Genomic DNA, 21,467 nt, shown 5'->3' with positions numbered 1-21,467 from the left:
GGAGGCAACGGCAGTGACACCGATACGTGGTGCTGAGTGCACTTCCCGGGAGCCCTTCTCTGGGCGTCTATAGCCAGCCCCCAGTCCGTTACCCCGCCTCTGCCTCACCCCTTTCCAGGCGCAGGTCAGGTGAATGGTGCTCAAGGACACACGGACAGTTTCAGGGGCATGCACCCGGTGTTTCTTTGGCCCCTTCTCTTTCACAGCTCTGAGTGATAAATTCATGCTTACACCGGAGTCAAATCTTCAGTTTAAGACATGGTATTCAGGGGCACCTGGGCGGCTCAGTCAGTTAAGCGTCCGACTCTTGACTTCTGCTCAGGTCGCGATCTCACGGTTCCTGTGATGGAGCCCTACATCGGGCTCTGTGCTGGCTGTGCAGAGCCTGCTTGGGATTCTCTCTCTCTGCCTCTCCCCGACTTGTGCTGTCTCTGTCTCTCTCAAGATAAATAAATGCATATTAAAAACAAAATATCAAACTTACATTTACAGCGTAAAAAAATAACGATCCCGTATGCCATCACCCCGGTCAGGAGAAGAAACGTGAATACCGCCCCCACTCACCTCGTTCCCTGTGACCCTCCTTGATGACAACAGTCTCTTACCACCTGTTTATATTTTCCTAACAGAGTTGTTTATTTATTCTTAGCAAATTCCCGTTATGCAATACAGCGTTTTCAACTACAGTCACCACGTTACGCGTTAGATTCTGAGACCTTATTCACCTTACAGATAAAAGCTGGCACCATTTTACCAACCTCTTCCCATTTCCCCTAAGCCCCAGCCCTGGCAACCACGTTCCTACTCTCTGTTCCTAAGAGTTCAACATTTTTTTTTTTTACAGGATTCTACCTGAATCGTACCGTGCGGTATTTATATTTCTCTGTCTGGCTTATTTCACTTAGCATAATGCTCTCCAGGTTCATCTATGTTGTTGCAAATGGCAAGATTTCCTTCATTTTAAAGGCTGAATAGTATCCCATCGTGTGTGTGTGTGTGTGTGTGTGTGTGTGTGTATAAAATTATATAATTTATATATATTGAATTTTCCTGATCCTGTCCATCCATTGATGGACACTTAGGCTGTTTCAATGTGAATCATGCTACAATGAGCACTACAACGCAGATACCTTTTCGAGTGGTGGTCTCATTTCCTTTGGACATATACCCAGAAGTGGGCTTGCTGGATTATAAGGTAGCTCTCTTTTTCACTTCTTGAGGAGCTGCCATATGGTTTTCCACAGTGGCTGTACCCATTTGCATTCCTAGTAACAGTGTCAAAGGTTTCCCTTTTCTCCACATCTTCGCCAACCCTTACCCTTTTGGGACTGGCGCGAATAGAGTATTCGCTGTTTGCATGAATGGCTTGATCCTATACGTTCCTTGGGATCTTTCTTCTTTCCCCCCACATCGTGATTCGTCGTGTGCAACTGAAGTTCGTGGGTTTCCACGGCTACTCAGTATGGCGCTGATGAGCGTGCTGCAATCCACTGATCTGGTGTACTGCTGACGGGCATTTGAGTTCCAGTTTGGGGTTATCACAAACAGTGCCGCTGTGAATCCTTTTTGAAGCCCTTCTGGGTGACCTCACACTCAATACACTGGAGATGTACCCAGTAGTAGAGTTTCTGGGTCAAAGACTATGGCAGTTTCAAGCTTTAGCAATTATTTTTGGTTGTTATTCCCCAAAGAGCCCGCCTAACTCACTTTTCCACCATTGGTGTATGAGGGTCCCCATTGCTTCATATCCAATACTCCCTACTGACTTGAAAAAAATAATAAAACAGTCGCGGGGCGCCTGGGTGGCTCAGTCGGTTAAGCGGCCGGCTTCGGCTCAGGTCATGATCTCGCAGTCCGTGAGTTCGAGCCCCGCATCGGGCTCTGTGCTGACAGCTCAGAGCCTGGAGCCTGTTTCAGATTCTGTGTCTCCCTCTCTCTGACCTCCCCCGTTCGTGCTCTGTCTCTCTCTGTCTCAAAAATAAATAAACGTTAAAAAAAAAATAGATGAGTAAAATATATATTAAGTGGCATTAAGAGCTAAGGGGAAAATTAAGCCAGGGAGAGAGTAGGGACTACTGAGGAACTCAGCTTTTGACAGGTGGCCAGGGAAGGCCTTATTTAAAGGTGATATTTTAGTAAAGACCAAGGAAGTGAGGGCTGAAGCTTGGGGGTGCCTGAGGAAAGAGGCATTAGGTGTAGTCAAGGACCCTCTGAGGGGTCACGGTGGTGGGGACCACGCAAGCACGGGGAGAGCGGAGATGAGGACATCTGGACGATGCTTGGAATGCTACAGGGAGACAGGGCACATTCTAGACTTACTTTCCTTGTTTAATGTTTTCTAATGTTTATTTTTGAGGCGAGACCGAGGGTGAGCGGGGGAGGGGCAGGAAGAATCTGAAGCAGGCTCCACGCTCTGAGCTGTCAGCACAGAGCCCGATACGGGGCTCGAACTCACTAACCATGAAATCATGACCTAAGACGAAGTCAGACGCTTAACCGGCTTGCCTAGACTTGCTCTGGATGCAGAGCTGGCAGGATTTGCGGATGGGTTGGATGAGGGATGGGAGAGAAACGAGTCACAGGTGACTCCCCAGTTGTTAGCTTGAACAATTGGAAAAAAGAAACTGTAATGGGGAAGACTGGGAGAAGCAGTCTCAGCGGGAGTGGGAGCTGCCTAGAACACCACTGGGGTGATGTGAGGTCCAGGCATGAGGAGTCTAGTGAGTCTAGGAGTCTAGGCGAGAGTCTAGAATTCGGGGGAGAGTTCTGGGCATCCCACATGGCAGAACTAGCAGGGCAGACCCAGCAAAGTGGCCAGAAAAGTAGTAGCGTGGGGTGTCTTGGAAGGCAAGGAGCTCACGTTTCGAGACAGATGACTTCTGACAACAGATCACTGGATTTAACAACTTGGGAAGGAATTAGTGACCTTGACAAACTGAGCTGTACAGACAAAACCCAGGGATGGAATGGGTTCAGAAGAGGATGGGAGGGGGGTATAGAGGACAGAGGGTGTATATATAAACAGCTTTTCTGAGAAGTTTTGCCCCGAAAGACAGGGACGGAAATGGCTCAACAGCTCGAGAAAATAGGGACAAACCTGACGTGGGAAGGACGGAGGCTGTAAGGTGAAAGACCAGGGTAAATCCACCAGCGCTGTAGTGAAGCTAACTGGTAATGGCTTTGCTAAGGGATTGCCCCCCCCCCCCCCCCCCCCCCCACTGCTGACCTTGAACACTGGGCAACAGCATAAACAACTGGCAATGACATACAAGTGGTTAATCCTGGAGCACCATTTTCTCTACAGAAGCAGGACACGGCAATATCTGGGCTGAAAGGTCATGTTCCCTGGCTCCCTCTGCTACAAGAAGAGCTGTCACATGGAGAGTGTTGACGGATGCTGTCTTTGGGCCAAAGCTTAGCCACACCCTTTTCCAAAGGTACAGATGTTGTCCCAGATCTCTTTTTTTGTCTCCCTCTGGGAGGGACCAGTCTATTTAATCCTGAACCATTCAGCCCATTCCCTAGTCTAGGAATATGGTTCAGCAGGTGGTCACAGTCAGGTTTCTTGTGTCCCGGATTTGTCTCCAAATGAGATTTTTTGAGGTTTTCGAAGAACAAAAGGTATCCAACTTCATGGGAATGCTCCCACCTATACAAAAAGGGCAGGGCCCCAGTAAAGACTTGTTCCATTGCATTGACCGTCTGGGAAGACTGGAGAGACAGGACATTTGAGTAGGAAAGGTGAGAACAAAAAGGAAGGAAGGCCCTAAATTATTGATGTGTTGGGCCCCTTACATTCATTACCTCATTTCTCCTGGGGAAGGTCAGGTAAATATTACCCCCAATTAACCGGTAAGGAAACTGCCTTGCCTAAGGCTCCAAATCTGGTTTGTTGCTGCTAGGTCCCATCCTAAGAAATCTATCCCCTTTGGGACCCATCCTGGGATGACGTGGTGGTTAAATAGGCTTGGTGACCCTTGGTGCTTGCATCAATTTAACTCACGCTAGAAAACAAAATTTCTAATGCAATCGTCTTAAAACATAGATGTGATCCGGACTGTCCCCTCTATTCCAAGGACTTAGACATGAGCTGGGCTGCCTCTAGCGTCTGATAATGCGGGACTGACCAGGATGAGACAGGATTCCTTCAGAGCTATTTAGTTTAGTATAAATGGGTTTTCAAATCTCACTGAAGAGCCTATTTTGTGGGTTTTATTTGATTTTTAAAAATCTGACTACAAAAGCAATTTATGTTCACGGTTAACAAATGTGGAAAAGTCATATCTTATACGGAGTAAAAAGCTCTCTGCAATTCTGGCACACAGATGTAATCACCTTTTCCCTCTTTGGTGTGTGTTAAGCCTATTTTGCAACCCAGACTTGACCTGGGCTGTGCAACAGAACAGCTCACCATCTTTAGGGCGCCCTACCGCCGCCCGCACGCACACCTCCAAGCAAAAGCTCAGGGCTTCCAGGAAATCCTGCACGAAGCTCGAGGCGGTCTGCAGCGGACCGCGTAGGCAGATTCCCTGCCTGCAGCCGGCGGTATAGGCCATCCCGGGTCCTTGGTCGTCTGCCGCCCAGCTCGCCGGCTCCTGACTCCGGGTTCTGCGCACCCACGTGCCCTCCCAGCACAATACCCAGCAGTTCCGCCATAAATGCTCGTTTACGGGGGGTGGGGGGACTTCCAATTTCCCGTCAGGGGCTGATTCGAGAGTGCAAGCCCCGGAGGCGGACCCCCGCAGGCCTTCCTGCCGCACTCCAGCCCCAGGGCCTCCGAGCCCGGGCTCGCCCACCTCGCGGGGCGCTGTATCCGCCACCGCCCAGCGTCTGCTGCCGGGACGGCCCCTCCCCTCCCCCCCCCCCCCCCCGCGGACACGCGCGGCGCGGGGCGAGGCTGATCCACGCGGCTGCCGCGCTCGGCACCGCCCAACAGTCGCCGAACCTTCTGGAAGCGGCTCCCCACCGCGCCCCACCGCCGCCAGAACCGGACGCCCCGGGCGCCGGCGGCGGCCCGAGGGGCGGGGCGCGCAGAGGCGGGGCCTGCGCAAGAGACCGCATTCGATTCGCCGCCGGCGCCTAGGTCCCGCCCCTCCGACGCGCAGGCCCCGCCTCCACCCTCCCCCTCCATGGCGCCGCCCGGGCTCATTCATTCCGCGCCAGGCCTGCCAGACACCTGCGTTCTCTTTCAGTCGTTCGCCGACGCCGCCAGCATGTCGGGCCCCGCCGCGGAGACCCCGTCCGCCATCCAGATCTGCCGGTAAGCGGGGCGCGCGGAGCGGCGAGCAGCCCGGACGCCGAGTCAGCGCCCGGGCCTCCCCGGCCCGCCCCAGCCCGCCCTGCCCCCCGCCCCAGCCCGCGGCCGGGCCCGGCTTCTCCGACTCGCCGCCCTCCCGCCGAGGCCTGGATGCTCCTCAAGGCCCGCAGCGCCGGCGGCCTGAGGCGCATCCCGGGGACGGCGCCGCGGCCACGCAGGCCGTTTGCGGGAGGAATCCGCGCGGCGCCGTCCCCGGGCGGGGTCGATGCGCATCCCTGGCGCTCCGCCCCGCCCCGCCCGGTGCCCGAGCGCGCCGGAGCCCCTGCCGGGGTCCCGCTGAGCCCCCTAATCCGAGGGCGTTCTCCGGGCGGTGGTGCATCGCCTGCCGGATCCCCTGAGAGGTGGGGTGCAGATTACCAGCTTGCCAGGCGAGCCCCTCGGTGGGTACCCGAGTGGGCGGAGGCTGCAGAGATACAGTCCCTTTCCTGTCTGCCTCTGCTTTTTCGGGGAGTCGGTGTTAACGGAGGAGCAGAAAATACCCATCCCCTCGAAAGGTTAATTGCTCCATTGAGCCTGGTAGCATCTTACACAATGGGGGCAACGGGTTGTTCTTCGCAGCGGACCACCCCCGGCCTTCCTTCCTCCACGGGCCATGGGTAGATAGAAGCCCCCAGAGGAAGCTGGAGATCGTGAGCTGGCTCGTTTCCCACTGGAGCGGGGAGGGCAGCCTCAAGGTTACTCTTCATTACCTTGGACAGAATCGGAAGCAGGCACGCTAGTATTTGAGCGTGAGCTGAGTAAGGGCCAGTCTGGGAAGGCCTCACTAGGACTGGGGCCTGCAGCCGGGCCTAGTCTGCCTGACACACCACTAAGAATGAGCTGCTTCCTGGTTTGGGGTAGGTTCCTCAGATTTGGAGGTTGGGCATCACACCGACCTTGGGTCCCACCCACCAGGTTGGCTTCCTGTGGATGGTGACATCTCCCTGGAAAAGACAACAACTGGATGTGTAGTAAGTGTTGGATTCTTGGGGTGCCTTGACTCCACCCCTACTTCTGACGCCATCAGAAGCCTTTCCTAACCTCAAGGTCAGTTTTGAGCGTTCTTAGGGAGAGGAGATCTTTAAGGGGAACCTTGCTCTGTTCCCTTTGTTATTGGCTGTGTGGCAGTCAAGGCCCCACTAACTGTAAGTTCCTGGCAAAATGATAGAAGCAACTGACTTTGGGAAACAGGCGAGCCTGGAGTCAGGGTCTTGGATCAGGCTCTGCCTCGTATTGGCCAAGTGACCTTGGCAATCATGGTTTACGAAGGGCTTGTGTATCTCTCTTCTCATTCGGTTTGCCCAACTTACCTGGGAGAAAGGATGGCAGGGGTCTCACCGCTGTGAAGAGAGGAAGGAAACTGAGGTTCTGGGAGACCCAATGTCTCTGTAAGGTCATCCAGCCACAAGAGCCTGAGGGCAGCCCCTGCCAGGTCTTCTGTCTCCAGACCCGTGTACTTTCCACTGCGCTCACCCCAAAAAGAAGATACCGATTTCAGTCTACACGTGGAAGGCCAGGCTTTTATTTACTTCATGAGGATGATGAATAGCCAGTCTATACATATCATCTTTCTTTAACCAGCTTCTAACAGTTAATAGTTCTTGGATAGTTTTAGACGCTTCCCGTGTGTGCACAAGCATGTGTGTGTGCTTTTTGTTACCCATGGTGTGTACAGGGCTGCCTGTGGCACATTCACAATCGCATATTGTCTCTGAGTAGTCTTGGGACAGGTGGGCAGGATGCCTGGCTGAGGTGAGCCTCAGGTGCCCAGCATGACTGCCAAAGGGAGTGTGGGTGGGGCTGTGACAACGGCCGTGGTCACAAGGGCTTGGCCCACAGAAACCCCAGGATTCTGGAGAGTGGACATACGAGGGTGGGGAGCCCTTTAAGGACATCTGAGCTGACACCCCATGTTGAAAGAGGAGCCTCCTGCCCTAGGACAGCCAAGCCCATGAATTTAACAAGTTTTACTGGATGCCTCCAAAGAGCAAAGTGCCACGGAGGGACACCCACATGGAAAATTCGGTCCTCATCTTCTGGGGTCCACAGTTCAGCAGAGAAGGAGGCCCAAACCTCTACCATCCTAGATAATTAAGAGTGGTCACATGCTCTTGGTGTGGAAGGCAATGTTGAAGAGATAGGGGCCCTGAAGGCTGGGGAAGGCAGTGGTTAGAACCAGCCCTGGAGTCCGACAAGGAAAACGTAATTTGCTAACTAAACGTTAATTGGCATTACTGAAATGAATTCAGCCTCTGCCCCTTTGGAAGCTGCCTGACCTTTCCGTGTCCCCATTTTCTCATGGGTTGTTCTGAGTGTTAAAGAAAGTGTATCCAGTGCTTGGCAGAGTGGCCGGCACCTTGTAAGTAAATGAAAGCTCTTTTTTGTCCAAAAAGTGGGACACTGGCCCAAGAGGCTAAGGGGCCTGGATTCGAATCTTAGCTCTGTCCCTTGTAGGTGAGCTGCTTTCGGCTTCTGCGTGTTCCTTAACCTCGCTGGGCCTCAGCTTCCTTATTTGTGAATTGAAGATGATAATGCCTGTGTCAGGGTGGCTGTAGGGATTACAATCTTTGCCATAGTGCTGGGCAGTTATAAAAGTGACCTCGTAAAGGGCATATGAGCTCACAAAGAGAACAGTTTATCTTTGAGGGCCTGAACTTTGGACAGTCAGGCCACGGTAGGGTGCTGTCCTCCTCCCGCCTTTGATCCGGCCCTAAGATGCAGGTTCCAGGACAGCATTTAAAGTTCAGAAGAACAGGGGTACCTGGGTGGCTCAGTCGGTTGAGCGTCTGACTTTGGCTCAGGTCATGATCTCATGGTCCGTGAGTTTGAGCCCCATGTCGGGCTGTGTGCTGACAGCTCAGAGCCTGGAGCCTGCTTCAGATTCTGTGTCTCCCTCTCTCTTTGACCCTCCCCCGTTCATGCTCTCTCTCTGTCTCAAAAATAAATAAACATTAAAAAAATTTTTTTTAAGTTCAGAAGAACATTTTTCCTATGACTATTTTGGTTATTTCCTTTTTTTTTTTTTTTTAATGTTTATTTATTTTGAGAGAAAGAGGGAGAGAGAGACTATCCCAAGCAGGCCCTGCACTGTCAGCATAGAGCCCAGCATGGGGCTCCATCTTGTGGAACATGACCTGAGCCCAAATCAAGAGTCAGAAGCCTAACCAACTGAGCCACCAAGGTGTCCTCTTTTGGCTTATTTTTAACTAATGTTAATTAAATTTTGCTTAAGTTACACTTTTCCTTGTTGGACTCAAGAGTTCTAGAATGTCAGACTCAGAAGGAGCCCCAGTCCAGCTGTGTCATGTTATAGATGCGGAAAATGAGGCTCTCAGGGGTTGAAGACTTGGTCAAGGGCACACCTCGGACCGTGACCAGGAGCTGAAGGCTGTTGGTAGAGTACTCCGTGCCAGGTGTCCCCACTGCTACGATTTGTCCAACGCTTACTCAAGCTTCAGTTTATATTTGGTTGTGAGGCTTAATCATGGCATCAGTGCAGGCCCCTAGTAGAAGCCTCCGAGGCTTTGTTGAAAAAATGGCTGAAGGACATGCCATGTAACAGGTTGTTGGAGAGCAGGACTTTGTGGAGCAGTGATGGAGATGCCCAGGTCTGTGCAATATGGTGGCACAGTATACCAGTCACTGGCCATTGAGTGCGTGGGATGTGGCCAGATGTGGACGAAGTGAATTTTTAATTGCATTCGTTTAGATGTATTTATTTATTTATTTTTTTTTAAATTTTTTTTTTTTCACGTTTATTCATTTTTGGGATAGAGAGAGACAGAGCATGAACGGGGGAGGGGCAGAGAGAGAGGGAGACACAGAATTGGAAACAGGCTCCAGGCTCTGAGCCATTAGCCCAGAGCCTGACGCGGGGCTTGAACTCACGGACCGCGAGATCGTGACCTGGCTGAAGTCGGACGCTTAACCGACTGCGCCACCCAGGCGCCCCTCGTTTAGATGTATTTAAATGTAAACGTAGATAGTCTCCTGTGACTGGTGGTTACACTGTGGGACAGTGTAGTATGGAGAGGGATTTAAAAACTGGAATTTATGGCAGGCCTGTGAGAGGAAGGATTTCCTAAGGGTTTCAGAAGCTCTCTGGGAACCGCCTAGCTAATGGAGGCGGACTTTGGTTTAGACTTTGCCCAGGGCGGATAATCCAGGAATCCTCTATTTGTAGGTAAGTGTGTGAGGTCTACAAGGTATTTTGTTTGCATGCTGTTAGATACAGATCTACTAGGAAATGTATTGAGATTAGCGATTGCTTTGTTCACTGTAGTACCGACAAAGGACCTGGATTTTAGCATGTTAAGGGGTTAGAATTTTTTCCCCTTGAGCTCTGTCTTTGGGTTTACAGTGGAATTAAGGAAAACATCGAATCTGATTTAGGGAAACCACACTCTGAGCTAATATTCTGGAACATTCCATAAAACAATGCACGGTGCTGACTCCTTTCTTGCTGGGATGTGGAGGCCCTAGGAAAAGGCACAGTTCTTGCAGCTCAGAGAGCCTGTGGTTGGGTCGGCTGTTCTCACCCACCATCCAGCCTCCCTCTGTAAGGGGGCCTGGCAGCTTGGCATTGCCCTGGACGTGGCACCACAGCCCATCAGCTCCCGGGTTTCACTCAGGCCAGAAGTTGCTTTCTCCTGTTAACGTTAAGAATGAAGCTGTCAGAGGGGGCACCTGGATGGCTGAGTCACTTGCGCGTCCGACTTCAGCTCAGGTCATGATCTTGCGGTTCATGAATTTGAGCCCCACATCGAGCTTGCTGCTGTCAGCCTGGAGCCCACTTTGGATCCTCTGTCCCCCTCTCTCTGCCCCTCCCCCGCCTGCACTCTCCCCCAAATAAATTAATATTAAAGAATGGAGCCGTCAGTCATTTTACCGGCAAAACTGGGTTTATTTAGGAATTGCAGGGCAAGGAAGCTTACAGCAAAACCCTCGGCGCCTGGAGAACAAAAGAGAGGAAAGCTCTTTTATAGAGGAGAGAGGGGACTTTCGGAAGGTTGTTACGAACACAAAGTCTGTGGGCGCAAACTGGGAGTTCAAAGGATAGTGGCTTCTCACTGGCCGAGTTGTGACTGTCTCTCACTGGCTCGGCTTGTTGCCGGAGCGAGGGGAAACCCTTCTTCCTCCTGCAGGAGCGGTAAGTAGTAGCTAAAGCCATGTGGACTTGAAAGGAGCCGATTTTCCTGACTGGCCTGCAACCGATGCAGTGTGAGTGCGCCCCCTGCTGGCCCTGTGGCGCTACCCTAGAGGAGGTCTTTTACTGGTCTTCACCGGGTGGCGTGGCTTCTGCAAGGGGAGCCCAGCCTCCCGAAGACAGGGGTCGGCTTCCAGGTCCACTGTGTCTCCAGGTGTCCCAGGGAGGGGGATGAATTACATGGTCAGCCCACCTGGGGACAACCTACACCTGAGTAACTGAGGAAGCTTGTTACAAATGCACATTTTCTGTATGCAAATTACACTTAGGTAGAAAATCGACAAAAGTGCAGACTTTAAAGCATTTATGAGATATTTGGGGGAACTTGAATAGTCCTTTGAAACTTAAAATATATTAAGGAATTTCTGTTTTTTTTTAAGGTGAGATCATTGTAGTTCTGCTTTTTTTTAAATTAAAAAAACTTTTTTTTTTTTTTCTAAATTTTGACAGAGCCTGCGGAGGTGGGGAGGGCTGGGGCAGAGAGAGGGAGAGAGAATCCCAAGCAGGCTCCACACTGTCAGCACTGAGCCGGACGCGGGGCTTGAACTCATGAACCGTGAGAGCATGATCTGAGCCGAAATCAAGAGTCAGGCGCTTAGCCAACTGAGTCACCCAGACACTTTTCAAAAAGCAATCTGATGAAGTATAATGAACACATAATAAAATGCATCTCTTTTAAGTGTCCAGTTCACTGAGTTTTAGCAAATGTGCGCATCCACGTAATGACCACGACAGCTGTGACCTAGAACATTTCCATCACCCCCAAAAGTTCCCTCCTGCTCCTTCTCAGTCAGTCCCTACCCACCCCCCGATCCCTATAAACAGGGCTGCTTTCTCTCACTCTAGTTTCTGCCTTTTCTAGACTCTCATACGGATGGAATCATACGCTTAGCGCTGCGCTTGTGAGCACCACTGCTGTGCCTGCAGGGCTCGCTGCTGTTGCATCCATTACCTGCAATATGTTTCTCTCTTCACCTGTCAGCGAACATCCGGGTCTTTCCGGCTCTTGGTGATTTGTGAATACAGTTCACAAATGCAGATTTCAAAACTTCCAGGACACCATGGAGGAAACTTGAGCACACTTCCTGGGTATTAATGATACTAAGGAATTGGTGTTGTGTGTCAGGTGGGATAATTGTTTTGTAGTTCTGTTTTGTGTGTGTGTGTGTGTTTTTTTTTTTTTTTGACATTTATTTTTGAGAGAAAGAGACAGAGCATGAGCGGGAGAGGGACAGAGAGAGAGCGAGACACAGAATCCACAGAATCGGAAGCAGGCTCCAGGCTCTGAGGCTGTCAGCACAGAGCCCGGCCGGCGCAGGGTTCGAACCCGTGAGTGGTGAGATTGTGATGCGAGCTGAAGTCGGATGCTCAACCAACCGAGCCACCCAGGCGCCCCTTGTAGTTCTGTTTTTAAATGGAGTCTTTATCTTTTTTTTTTTTTAATATTTTTGAGGGAGAGAGCGTGAGTAGGGAAGGGGTGAGAGAGAGACAGGGTGAGAGAGAGACAGAGAGAGAGAATCCTAAGCAGGTTCCACACTGTCAGCATAGAGCCCCACGGTGCCAGGGCTCGAACTAACAAACTGTGAGATCATGACCTGAGCCCAAACCAGAGTCTGGACACTTAACTGATTGAGCTCCCCAACCAGCTGAGCCACCCAGGCGCCCTGCCTGTAGTCTTTATCTTTCAGAGGCAATGCTAAGATATTTACGAATGCCAAGCTGTGATGTCACTCGTGTGGAGTGGAGGAGTGGGTGGGAACATATCATTTGAAACCAGAGTTGAGGGGCACCTGGATGACTCAGTGGGTTGAGAGTCCAGCTTCAGCTCAAGTCATGAACTCACCGTTCATGAGTTCGAGCCCTGTGTCGGGCTCTCCGCACAGAGCCCACTTTGGATCCTCTGTCCTCTCTCTACCCCTTCCCCGCTCTCAAAAATAAATAAAACGTTAAAAAAAAAACTAAAAAAATATATAGTACATATTCACCAAGGCCATAACCGTTGGAGATCATCTCTTGATTGGCTACATCATTTTTACAAAAGTTTGACGGGCAGCAAAACACAAAAATACAAACACAAGTAACCTAACAATTCCAAATTGTATAATGGGTCTAAACCAGGACTATAGGTCTGAAAGTAGCCAACTGAAAATATTTATTGGTACTTACTTTGACTTAGGGGAGAAAAATTCTCCCTACTGAGGCGAAGCCACAGTTACAATGCTTCCTGGGAGTCCCTGCTGAGTGGCCCTGAGAGCAGAGTTGTGGGTCCCTCTGGAGCATGTGGGAAGAATTGGCAATGGCCTCCCCAGGACACTGGGGAGGATACGGTGCCGGTCTGAGCAGGATGCGATAGCTGGTGAACTTTTTGCAAAAATAGCAAAACTTTAAAGATGTATGAGAACAGTATCGTTCTCTCAAAAGAACTGTTTGGAAAAACAAATGTTATCCAATAAGACAGTCTGTAAGTTTGCGAGTTCAGTGGCCATGGATTTGGATAAGAACCCAGAGTCAAATAATAGCCCAGGTCAAAGACTTTTGTGACTCCTGAACCTTTTACTTCTTTAGAAAAGGCAAGTGAAAAACTAATTTGCCTCGGGATCGTGATGAGGCTGTTTCTGAAAAGGGTCATAATCAAAAGGAGAGGTTTCCTCCTTTTGCAAGGGCTTGGGGGAATGTGGACAAGAGCATTTTCTTTCGAGAGAGAGAGTAGGAGCCAACGGCGAGGAAGAGGAACCCAGGCCTGGTCGGGACATCTCAGGAAAGCTGTCTCGGCGGATGTCCTCTGCTCCAACTCTGGGAAGTCTTTGCTTTCAGGCCATCAGGTGGCGTGCCAGGCTGGTCAGGGTGTGGTGCTTTCTCTAGATGAGTCGCGTGAGTCCAGGAGTCTATTCCTTGGCGTTTGGCGGCACAAGAGCATGTTAGCAGTACCTCGGAAGGGCTTTTCTAACAAGTTGGAAGAGGCTTTGTGGAGGTGTCTCTTCCAACAGAATCTCCAGGTTGCAAGGTGTGATGCCTGAGGTCTTCATCTCCTGGAAACAGATGTTGAAAAGATTGCTGTACCAAAGCATGGCTATTTATTTTTATTTTTATTTTTATTTTTATTTTTATTTTTATGTTATGTTATTTATTTATTTGCTATTATTTTTAAATTAATTAATTAATTTTTAAATGTTTTAATTTATTTTCGAGAGAGCACCAGCGGGGGAGGGGCAGAGAGAAAGGGACAGAGGATCTGACACAGGCTTCTTGCTGAAAGCAGTGAGCCTATGTGGGGCTTGAACTCATGAACTATGAGATCATGACCTGAGCCGAAGTCGGAGGCTCAACCGGCTGAGCCACCCAGGTGCCTCTATTTTTATGTTTTTTAAAAATTTTATTTAAAAAATGTTTATTTATTTATTTTGAGAGAGAGGGAGAGAGAATCTCAAGCAGGCTCCACACCGTCAGCACAGAGCTGGTCTTGGGGCTCGAACTCACAAACTGTGAGACGGTGACCTGAGCTGAAACCAGCAAGAGTCAGATGATCAACCGACTGAGCCACCCAGGTGCCCCTAAAGAATTTTTTTTTTTGAGTAATCTCTCCCACCAACACGGGACTTGAACCCACAATGACAAGATCAAGAGTTGGACGTTCCACCGACGTGCCAGCCGGGCGCCCCATACCAAAGCATGGTTATTTTTAATAGAAGCAATTAGACCTTTAAAATGTTGGAATGTGTTTCCTTTTGTCAGCTATGGGTCAGAGGAGGCAGGGGCCAAGTGCATTAGATGTCCTGTGACTACCATAGAGGGTGAGAGTCTACAAGTTCCAAAGGGGGTAGAGCTGGGATTTAGAAGGACTGATGGCAATGTTTTCAGCCAAGGACCTGGAAGGTCCATACAGATTTTTCCAGGTGAATCTTCGTGGTGTGGTTAGCGTGTTCAGCTAACCTTGAGGACTGAGGGTAGGATGCACGATAAAAGTGTGCTAAAACTAGCCAAACAACGCAGACTTTTTGAGGCACCTGACCAGAAAAATGGGTTTCCCCATCACTACAAAGTTTGAGAGGAGTTACCCAGGTAGGGATAATGTTTCTGAACAGGATTTCAAGGTGAGATGTATGAAATGCATAGTGCGAACAGATTTCCCTGGATTGCACTCTGGACAGGTGGGTAAGTGAAGTAGGCACTTTTTGCAGCCTTATTAATTTTTCTCCGCCAATGTTGGTTCACAAACACTATCATTTTGTCAGTAGACCAATGGTTCAATGCATGTATGGAGGCAAGCAGTGGGAAGTTTAGAATTTCTGGTAGGGCCAGATTGTTAATTCGGTTTGAACCAGAGTTCTCTCTCTTTATTGAGCCAACAATGAACAGATTTCCAGTCTTGTTTTGTTTTTCCCTCTCTGGGGCCAACTGTTGGGTATCTCTTGTCGAATTTTGCAAATTATCACTTGGGACGACATCCCTTGGGACCATGACGGATTTGGCTGTCGGTTTCCTTAAGAGCATCGTTTTTGGCAGAAATCCTGCAAGGTGGTTTCCTTTGGTCTCCGGGGATGCCCAGGAGCCTCACTCATAGGCAGAGCAGCCAGCAGCGCGGCACCTGATACATTTTGGAGCCGGGAGCCATTTTTTATCCCATTCCCAGTCGAGGTAAGGGAGCCTCACTGTTAGCCAACATTCCAAAGCCATGAGCTGCCCCAAAGGCGTGCTGTTGGCATAAATGTTTGTGGTTTCACCCTTGGCCAAAATACAAGGATGGCTGAAGTGGGTCCCCTGATTTTTTCTTCAGCGGCCTCAACTAACAGGGTAGTTAGTGGCAGGAATGGCCGTGAGGGGATATTCCCGTGCCGTAGGGTCTGGTTGTTGGCTCCATACCCTGTGGGTCGATAACGGTCCCTGTGTTTTTGTGGATGAGTATTCTAAGGCATTCCATTCCCTCTCATTACACAGAGGAAAAGGGGAGGTAACAATTAGGGTAGCTGGGGCGCCTGGGTGGTTCAGTTGGTTAAGCGTCTGACCCTCGATATATCGGTTCAGGTCATGATCTCATAGTTCGTGAGTTCCAGCCTGGTATTGGGCTCGTGATCTCATAGTTTGTGGAGTTGGGCTCCACGCTGACAGTCGGAGCTTGCCTGGGATGCTCTCTGCCCCTGCCCCACTCACACTCTCTTTCCCTCTCTCTCTCAAAGTAAATAAACTTTATAAAAAAAAGAGTTAGGATATCTGAGGGCAGGGGTCTTATTAAGCTTTTCCTTAAAGTCCCCAAAGCTATGTCTCCCTGACCTTTCATTTTTTCCTTTTCACTTTTATACATATAGCAAGCTCTGTGCCCAATGTGGGGCTTGAACTCATAATCCCAAGGTCAGGAGTCACGTGCTCTACCGACTCAGCCAGCTGGGAGCCCCTGATCTTTCATTTTTTAAGTAGGGCGTATAGAGATTGAGCTGTAAGAGAGATGTTTGGAACCCAATTTTGACTAGCCAGCCAATTCCAGAAAACTTTGTAATTGGTGCTTAGTTTTAGGTTTTGGGAAGTTCAGGAAAACTGCCTGATCCAAATGGAGTTCTTGTTCTGAGATCAGGTTTCCTAGAATCAAACCAGATTGGAGCAAACTGCAGTTTTTCTTCGGGGGATTTTCTGTCCCTTTAAGGCCAAAAGTTGTAGCAGGTAGATGCTGTCTTCTTGTGAAGAGGTTTGAGAAGGGCATCGGAGAACCAAATCATCTATGTATCATATTGAGTAGAGCCTACAGAAAACTTTATATCATCCAAGTCAGCTTTTAAGATCTTTGAAAAGTAAGGACCCGCTGGAACCCTGGGGCATTTCTGTCCAAGTGTGTTTATGCTCCCAAGTGAAAGTAAAGAGAATAGTGGCTATCCTTACCAACTGGAATACCAAAGATGCACCGCATGGATCAAATACGGTGAAAAACTAGCTTTCTCTGGGAACAGATGTCACTAGCGTGCAGTGGTGGGAGGGGCAGCAGGTGCCGAGGGATGACCACGTTACTTATTGCTCAGAAGTCCTAGACGAAAGTCCTGTAGAGGGCAAGTTGGAGTCCCTCATAGCAGCCAGTGGCTTGTGTCAAGAGCCCCTGTAGCTCCTTGGAACCCAACGTTGGGAATTAGGAGGACGTTGGAAAGACCGGCTGGAGGGATGCGGTGCCCACAGTGCTTAGCGTGATAGCAGTTTTAATGTTTGTTTATTTTTTTTTTAAATTTTTTTTCAACGTTTATTTATTTTTGGGACAGAGAGAGACAGAGCATGAACGGGGGAGGGGCAGAGAGAGAGGGAGATAGAATCGGAAACAGGCTCCAGGCTCTGAGCCATCAGCCCAGAGCCTGACGCGGGGCTTGAACTCACGGACCGCGAGATCGTGACCTGGCTGAAGTCGGACGCTTAACCGACTGCGCCACCCAGGCGCCCCGATGTTTGTTTATTTTTGAGAGAGAGAGAGAGAGAGAGACACACACACACACACACACACACACACACACACACACACACACGGAGTGCGAGTGGGGGAGGGGCAGAGAGAGAGGGAGACACAGAATCTGAAGGAGGCTCCAGGCTCCGAGGCATCAGCACAGAGCCTGACGTGGGGCTCAAACTCACGAACTGCGAGATCATCACCTGAGCCGAAGTGGGACGCTCAACCGACTGAGCCACCCAGGCGCCCCAACATGATAGCAGTTTTATCCCAATGTCCTGGCCCTTTGCAAAAATAGCCGAAACTAGGAGGCTTTGGTATTGTTCAGGGACTTCATTTGCTGGAATTGAAAACTGAGAATTTTAGTGGTTTATTAGGAGACTCATCACAGGTGTAAGTGAACGGGTTTGCCAGACTAACTCAGTTGGCAGTGGACATAGTTTCCCATTCCATCCTGGTCCTTTTAACTAAAAGAAAAAAAAAAATCCCAGTTCAGCCCATTCATAAACATAGTTAAATGCTTCCTGGGTGGATTCAACATCTAAGGGAAGACCAGAATTTTCTTTAAAGACAATTTGGAGTTGATTATAATAGTCATGAACAGGTTCATCAGGCTTTTGTGTGCAAGCCTGACTTTTGTTCCAACCAACAGTTTTAGGAAAGGCTACTATACTTGCTCCCTGGAGATTTCCGGGAAGTGTTCTAGCATCTTGCCAGAGTTAGGGGTCTGTTTCTCTATTTCCCTTTCAGGATGATCCCATTGGGCTAGTTTCATCCAGAGTTTGGCCTGGCCCTCACCTCTGAGCCATGTGGACTAATTGATAGAACTCTGAGAACTAGGTTGGCAAGTGTGAATACGTGTGTTAAATTCTTCAGCAAACCCGTGGGGGGGGGGTCCTTCGTCACTTTAGGAAACTCTTTAACTATGGCTCAAAATTCAGCCTTAGTCTAGGGAATGTAAGAAATGTGGGGTTTATTTGGATCCTTATAGGATCCAAAGGAGACTTAGCTTTAAAGAGGTGCATTTTATTTTATTGTTATTTTAAAATATATTTTAAAATGTTTATTTACTTATTTTGGAGGGGGAGGGGCAGAAAGAGAGAGAAAGAGAGAAAGAGAGAGAGAGAGAGAGAGAGAGAGAGAGGAGAATCCTAAGCAGGCTCCGTGCTGTCAGCACAGCCTAGTGTGGGGCTTGAACCCACAAACCTCAGCTGAAATCAGGAGTTGGACACTCAACCAACTGAGACACCCAGGCCCAAAGAGGCATGTTTGAATAGGTTCAGGATAGGAAGAAGCAGGCAGAGAGTCAAAGGAAAATGGAAAATCGGCAAGGGAATTGGAATGGGGAAACTGAGGATGTAGAGGAGGTGAAGGTGGTACAGAAGGGAAGGAGGACGGTGGGCCTGGAGCGCAAGGTGTCTGCCGTGTGCCCTGAGACAAAGAGGACGGGGGGGAGGGGAAGGAGGCCCCAGAAGCCTTTTTGTTTACACACACACACACACACACACACACACACACACACACACACACATATATAATTTAATTAATTTATGGAAACTGCACCCAGTGTGGGGCTTGAGCTCAGAACCCAGAGATCAAGAGTCGAAGGCTCCACTGAGCCAGCCAGGTGCCCTGAAGCCTCTTTGTCTTTAACTGTTCCTTTACCTCAGTCCAGAAAGTGTGTTTTGCAAAGGCAGTTCTGGATTCCTGATAATGGTTGGAACCTTCAGAATTCCAGTCCAGATAGACATCCCATTCAGTCATGACAGTTTTAGAGCCTGGCTATCCAGTTTAGTTTTGAGAAGCGTAAGTTTGTGGAACTGAGAAGTTCCTCATAATGGCCACTGATGTTCTAAATTACTTTTGGTTAAGTTGGTCCATTTAAGGGGCGCCTGGGTGGCTCAGTCGGTTGAGCATCCTACTCCAGCTTCGGTCATGATCTCACGGTCCATGGGTTTGAGCCCCCGCGTCAGGCTCTGTGCTGACAGCTCAGAGCCTGGAGCCTGCTTCGGATTCTGTGTCTCCCTCTCTCTCTGCCCCTCCCCTGCTCGAGCTCTGTCTCTCTCTCTCTTTCTCAAAAATAAATACACATTTAAAAAAAAATTTAAGGGGCGCCTGGGTGGCGCAGTCGGTTAAGCGTCCGACTTCAGCCAGGTCACGATCTCGCGGTCCGTGAGTTCGAGCCCCGCGTCGGGCTCTGGGCTGATGGCTCAGAGCCTGGAGCCTGTTTCCGATTCTGTGTCTCCCTCTCTCTCTGCCCCTCCCCCATTCATGCTCTGTCTCTCTCTGTCCCAAAAATAAATAAATGTTGAAAAAAAAAATTAAAAAAAAAATTAAAAAAAAAAGGTGGTCCATTTAATTAGAACTGTGCACGAGGAGGGACCATAGTTTCTATTTATTTATTTATTTTATTTATTTATTATTATTCTTTTTTTAAATTTTTTTGGGGGGGACCATAGTTTTTAAACATAAAACCAAGTGTATCCCAGAAACGGGGGATGGGCGTCCCCAGTTTTGATGCCTGGGATCCTGTTTCTTTTCTCTTTTCTTTTTTTTTTTTTAGTTTTTTTTTTTTAATGTTTATTTATTTTTAAGAGAGAGAGATACAGTGGGCGAGCAGGGAGGGCCAGAGAGAGAGGAAGACACAGAATCTGAAGCAGAAAGCAGAAAGCAAACGTCCTACACAGCACAGTTCCAAACAGAAGTCCGACCAAAGTCCAAGTGAGAACTCTGAAAGGGCAAAGCCTTAAAATAGATCCTGAATACAGCCAGGAGAGCTCACACCCAAAGAGAGTGGAGCTTGAAATCCAGGAGAAAACTTGCCCTTGCACTCCAGGGTCAGCAAGAAAGCCGTGACCCGTGTTGGCTTTGGGGGCACTGGCACCTTTGTGTCCACCAGCCCCGGAGTTGTTGGGGGGTCGCCTCTGGATCCCACTTCTGATCACCAAAAAAATGGTAACCTTAGAAATAAGAAAAGTCAGCTATTTTATCAGCAAAAATGGGCTTAATTGGGAAGAGCAGAGAGTTGCAAGTTGGGACAAGCAAGCTGTGGCAAAACCAACAAAGGCAAGTCCAACAGAGGAAAGGAATATTATGGGGAGGGGGGAGGAGGTGGAGGAGGAGGAAGTTGGGAGGGGGGTTCTGAGTGAAAGTCCACTGGAGAAAAGCCAGAGCCCAGGGGGATGAGGGTTTCTCATTGGCTGGGTTGCAGGGGTGGTCAAGTTCTTGTGGAAGATGCAAGGTACAGGGTTTTCCGTGGAGGCACTTAGCTGATCCTTCTGTTGGAATCTGTAATTGTCATTGACGCCAAGTGCTGTAGCTTCCCCTTCTAGCTTCCCGACTCCACTCTGTGCCTTTTTCCTTTGTGAATGGTCACGCGGCTATCCCGCAGACAGGTGGTGGGCCTGTTGTCGCCTTCCTCCTTTGCTCAGGAGACAGCCAGGCTCTATGACTTCAGGCCAAGTCATGAATTCCTTGCGTCACTGGGGTTGCAGAGAAGCATCCTGTGAGATGCTTCCGGAAGCAGAACTGCCAGTTTGACTGTGGACTCATGGGAGGAGGGGCAGCCCCAGGAGGAGGCTCCGGGGAGAGGGACATCTGCATTCCTGTCTGGAGGGCTCTGGGTGGGGTCAGGCCCCCTGGGGAGACGGGAGTGGGGGCTGCTAAGCCTTGTGCTGAGAACTGGGTGAACTGACGACTCGCTGCAAGATGAAGCCGCTAGTCTACACCCTCCGCCTCCGCCTCCGCCTCCGCGAGCTCAGCAGGCAGGCAGCCACCTGGGAGAATCTGGGGCCCAGGAGCTCCCAGGGTCCTGGGGAGAAATGCTGGGCTTCCGTCCAGGCTGTTGAAACCAGGTCTAATCTGCTGTCTCGACCCTGTATCACTGCAAGGTAGGATGACAAGGACATTTCTGTGCCCACAGCAGCGCCTTCTTCCCGCTGGTGTCCAGCGTGCAAGGCAGACTGGGCAGCCCGCCCTGGAGCCGTGGGCCACATGACTCAGGATTTATTGTTGACGGTTTGGAGGGGCCATTGGAGCACCGGGTGTTCAGTGAACTGCTTGACTGAGCATGCCCACTAATGTGTTCATCCAAGTGGAAACCTAGCATGCTTCCCTGCCGGGGCCCTGTTGAAGCCCCCCCCAGGCTTTGTTGGAGGAGGTAGGCTTTCGGGATTGGTGGGCTCTGGGCTCTGGGCAGCTGGCACCTTTGAGGGAAGGAGGCAGGTGTGGAAATTGAAGCACCGCACGTGCCAACAGCTGTGCGCGTTCATCCCTCCCTGGGCACCTGCTGCCGAGGAGTCTGGGGCCGTGGGGGCATCTGCTGTCTCCGGGGGCAGGGGCTCAAGCTGCGGTTTTTGGACCAGAAGCTTATGCAAGGCAGCAGAGCTGTCCTCGCACGATGGGCTCATCTTCAGCAGCACAACGTTGTGCTGTTACCGTGGCCTTCCTATGTTTATTTCAAACTTTACAGAAACTTTGTTCGGTGAGTATATCACCCTCTACTTCGTACCAGCTTTATTTATCGAAACGTAATCCGTGTTCCATAGGAC

The 21,467-nt window shown here is 49.9% G+C and overlaps 1 protein-coding gene across 5 annotated transcripts in view; it reads left to right on the top strand.

The window, feature by feature from the left end:
- Positions 1 to 5,105: 5,105 nt before the first annotated feature.
- Positions 5,106 to 21,467, top strand: part of ACOT7 (acyl-CoA thioesterase 7) — a 102,743-nt gene continuing 86,381 nt past the window's right edge. The window contains exon 1 of one of the 5 annotated variants that reach the window (XM_086715521.1): positions 5,106 to 5,260. In XM_086715521.1, coding sequence (XP_086571647.1) covers positions 5,130 to 5,260 — 131 coding nt within the window. In that variant the 5' untranslated portion in view covers positions 5,106 to 5,129. Of the gene's footprint in view, positions 5,261 to 11,520; positions 11,592 to 19,714; positions 19,873 to 20,468; positions 20,808 to 20,964; positions 21,077 to 21,467 lie in introns of those variants that run through there. The other 4 variants (XM_086715522.1, XM_086715523.1, XM_025931022.2 and 1 more) reach the window with 4 other exon arrangements.

Source organism: Puma concolor, chromosome C1, assembly GCF_028749965.1.
Source record: "Puma concolor isolate L17-30 chromosome C1, mPumCon1.1.hap2, whole genome shotgun sequence".
NCBI classification, from domain to species: Eukaryota; Metazoa; Chordata; class Mammalia; order Carnivora; family Felidae; genus Puma; species Puma concolor.
This window is presented reverse-complemented; position numbering and strand designations above follow the sequence as displayed.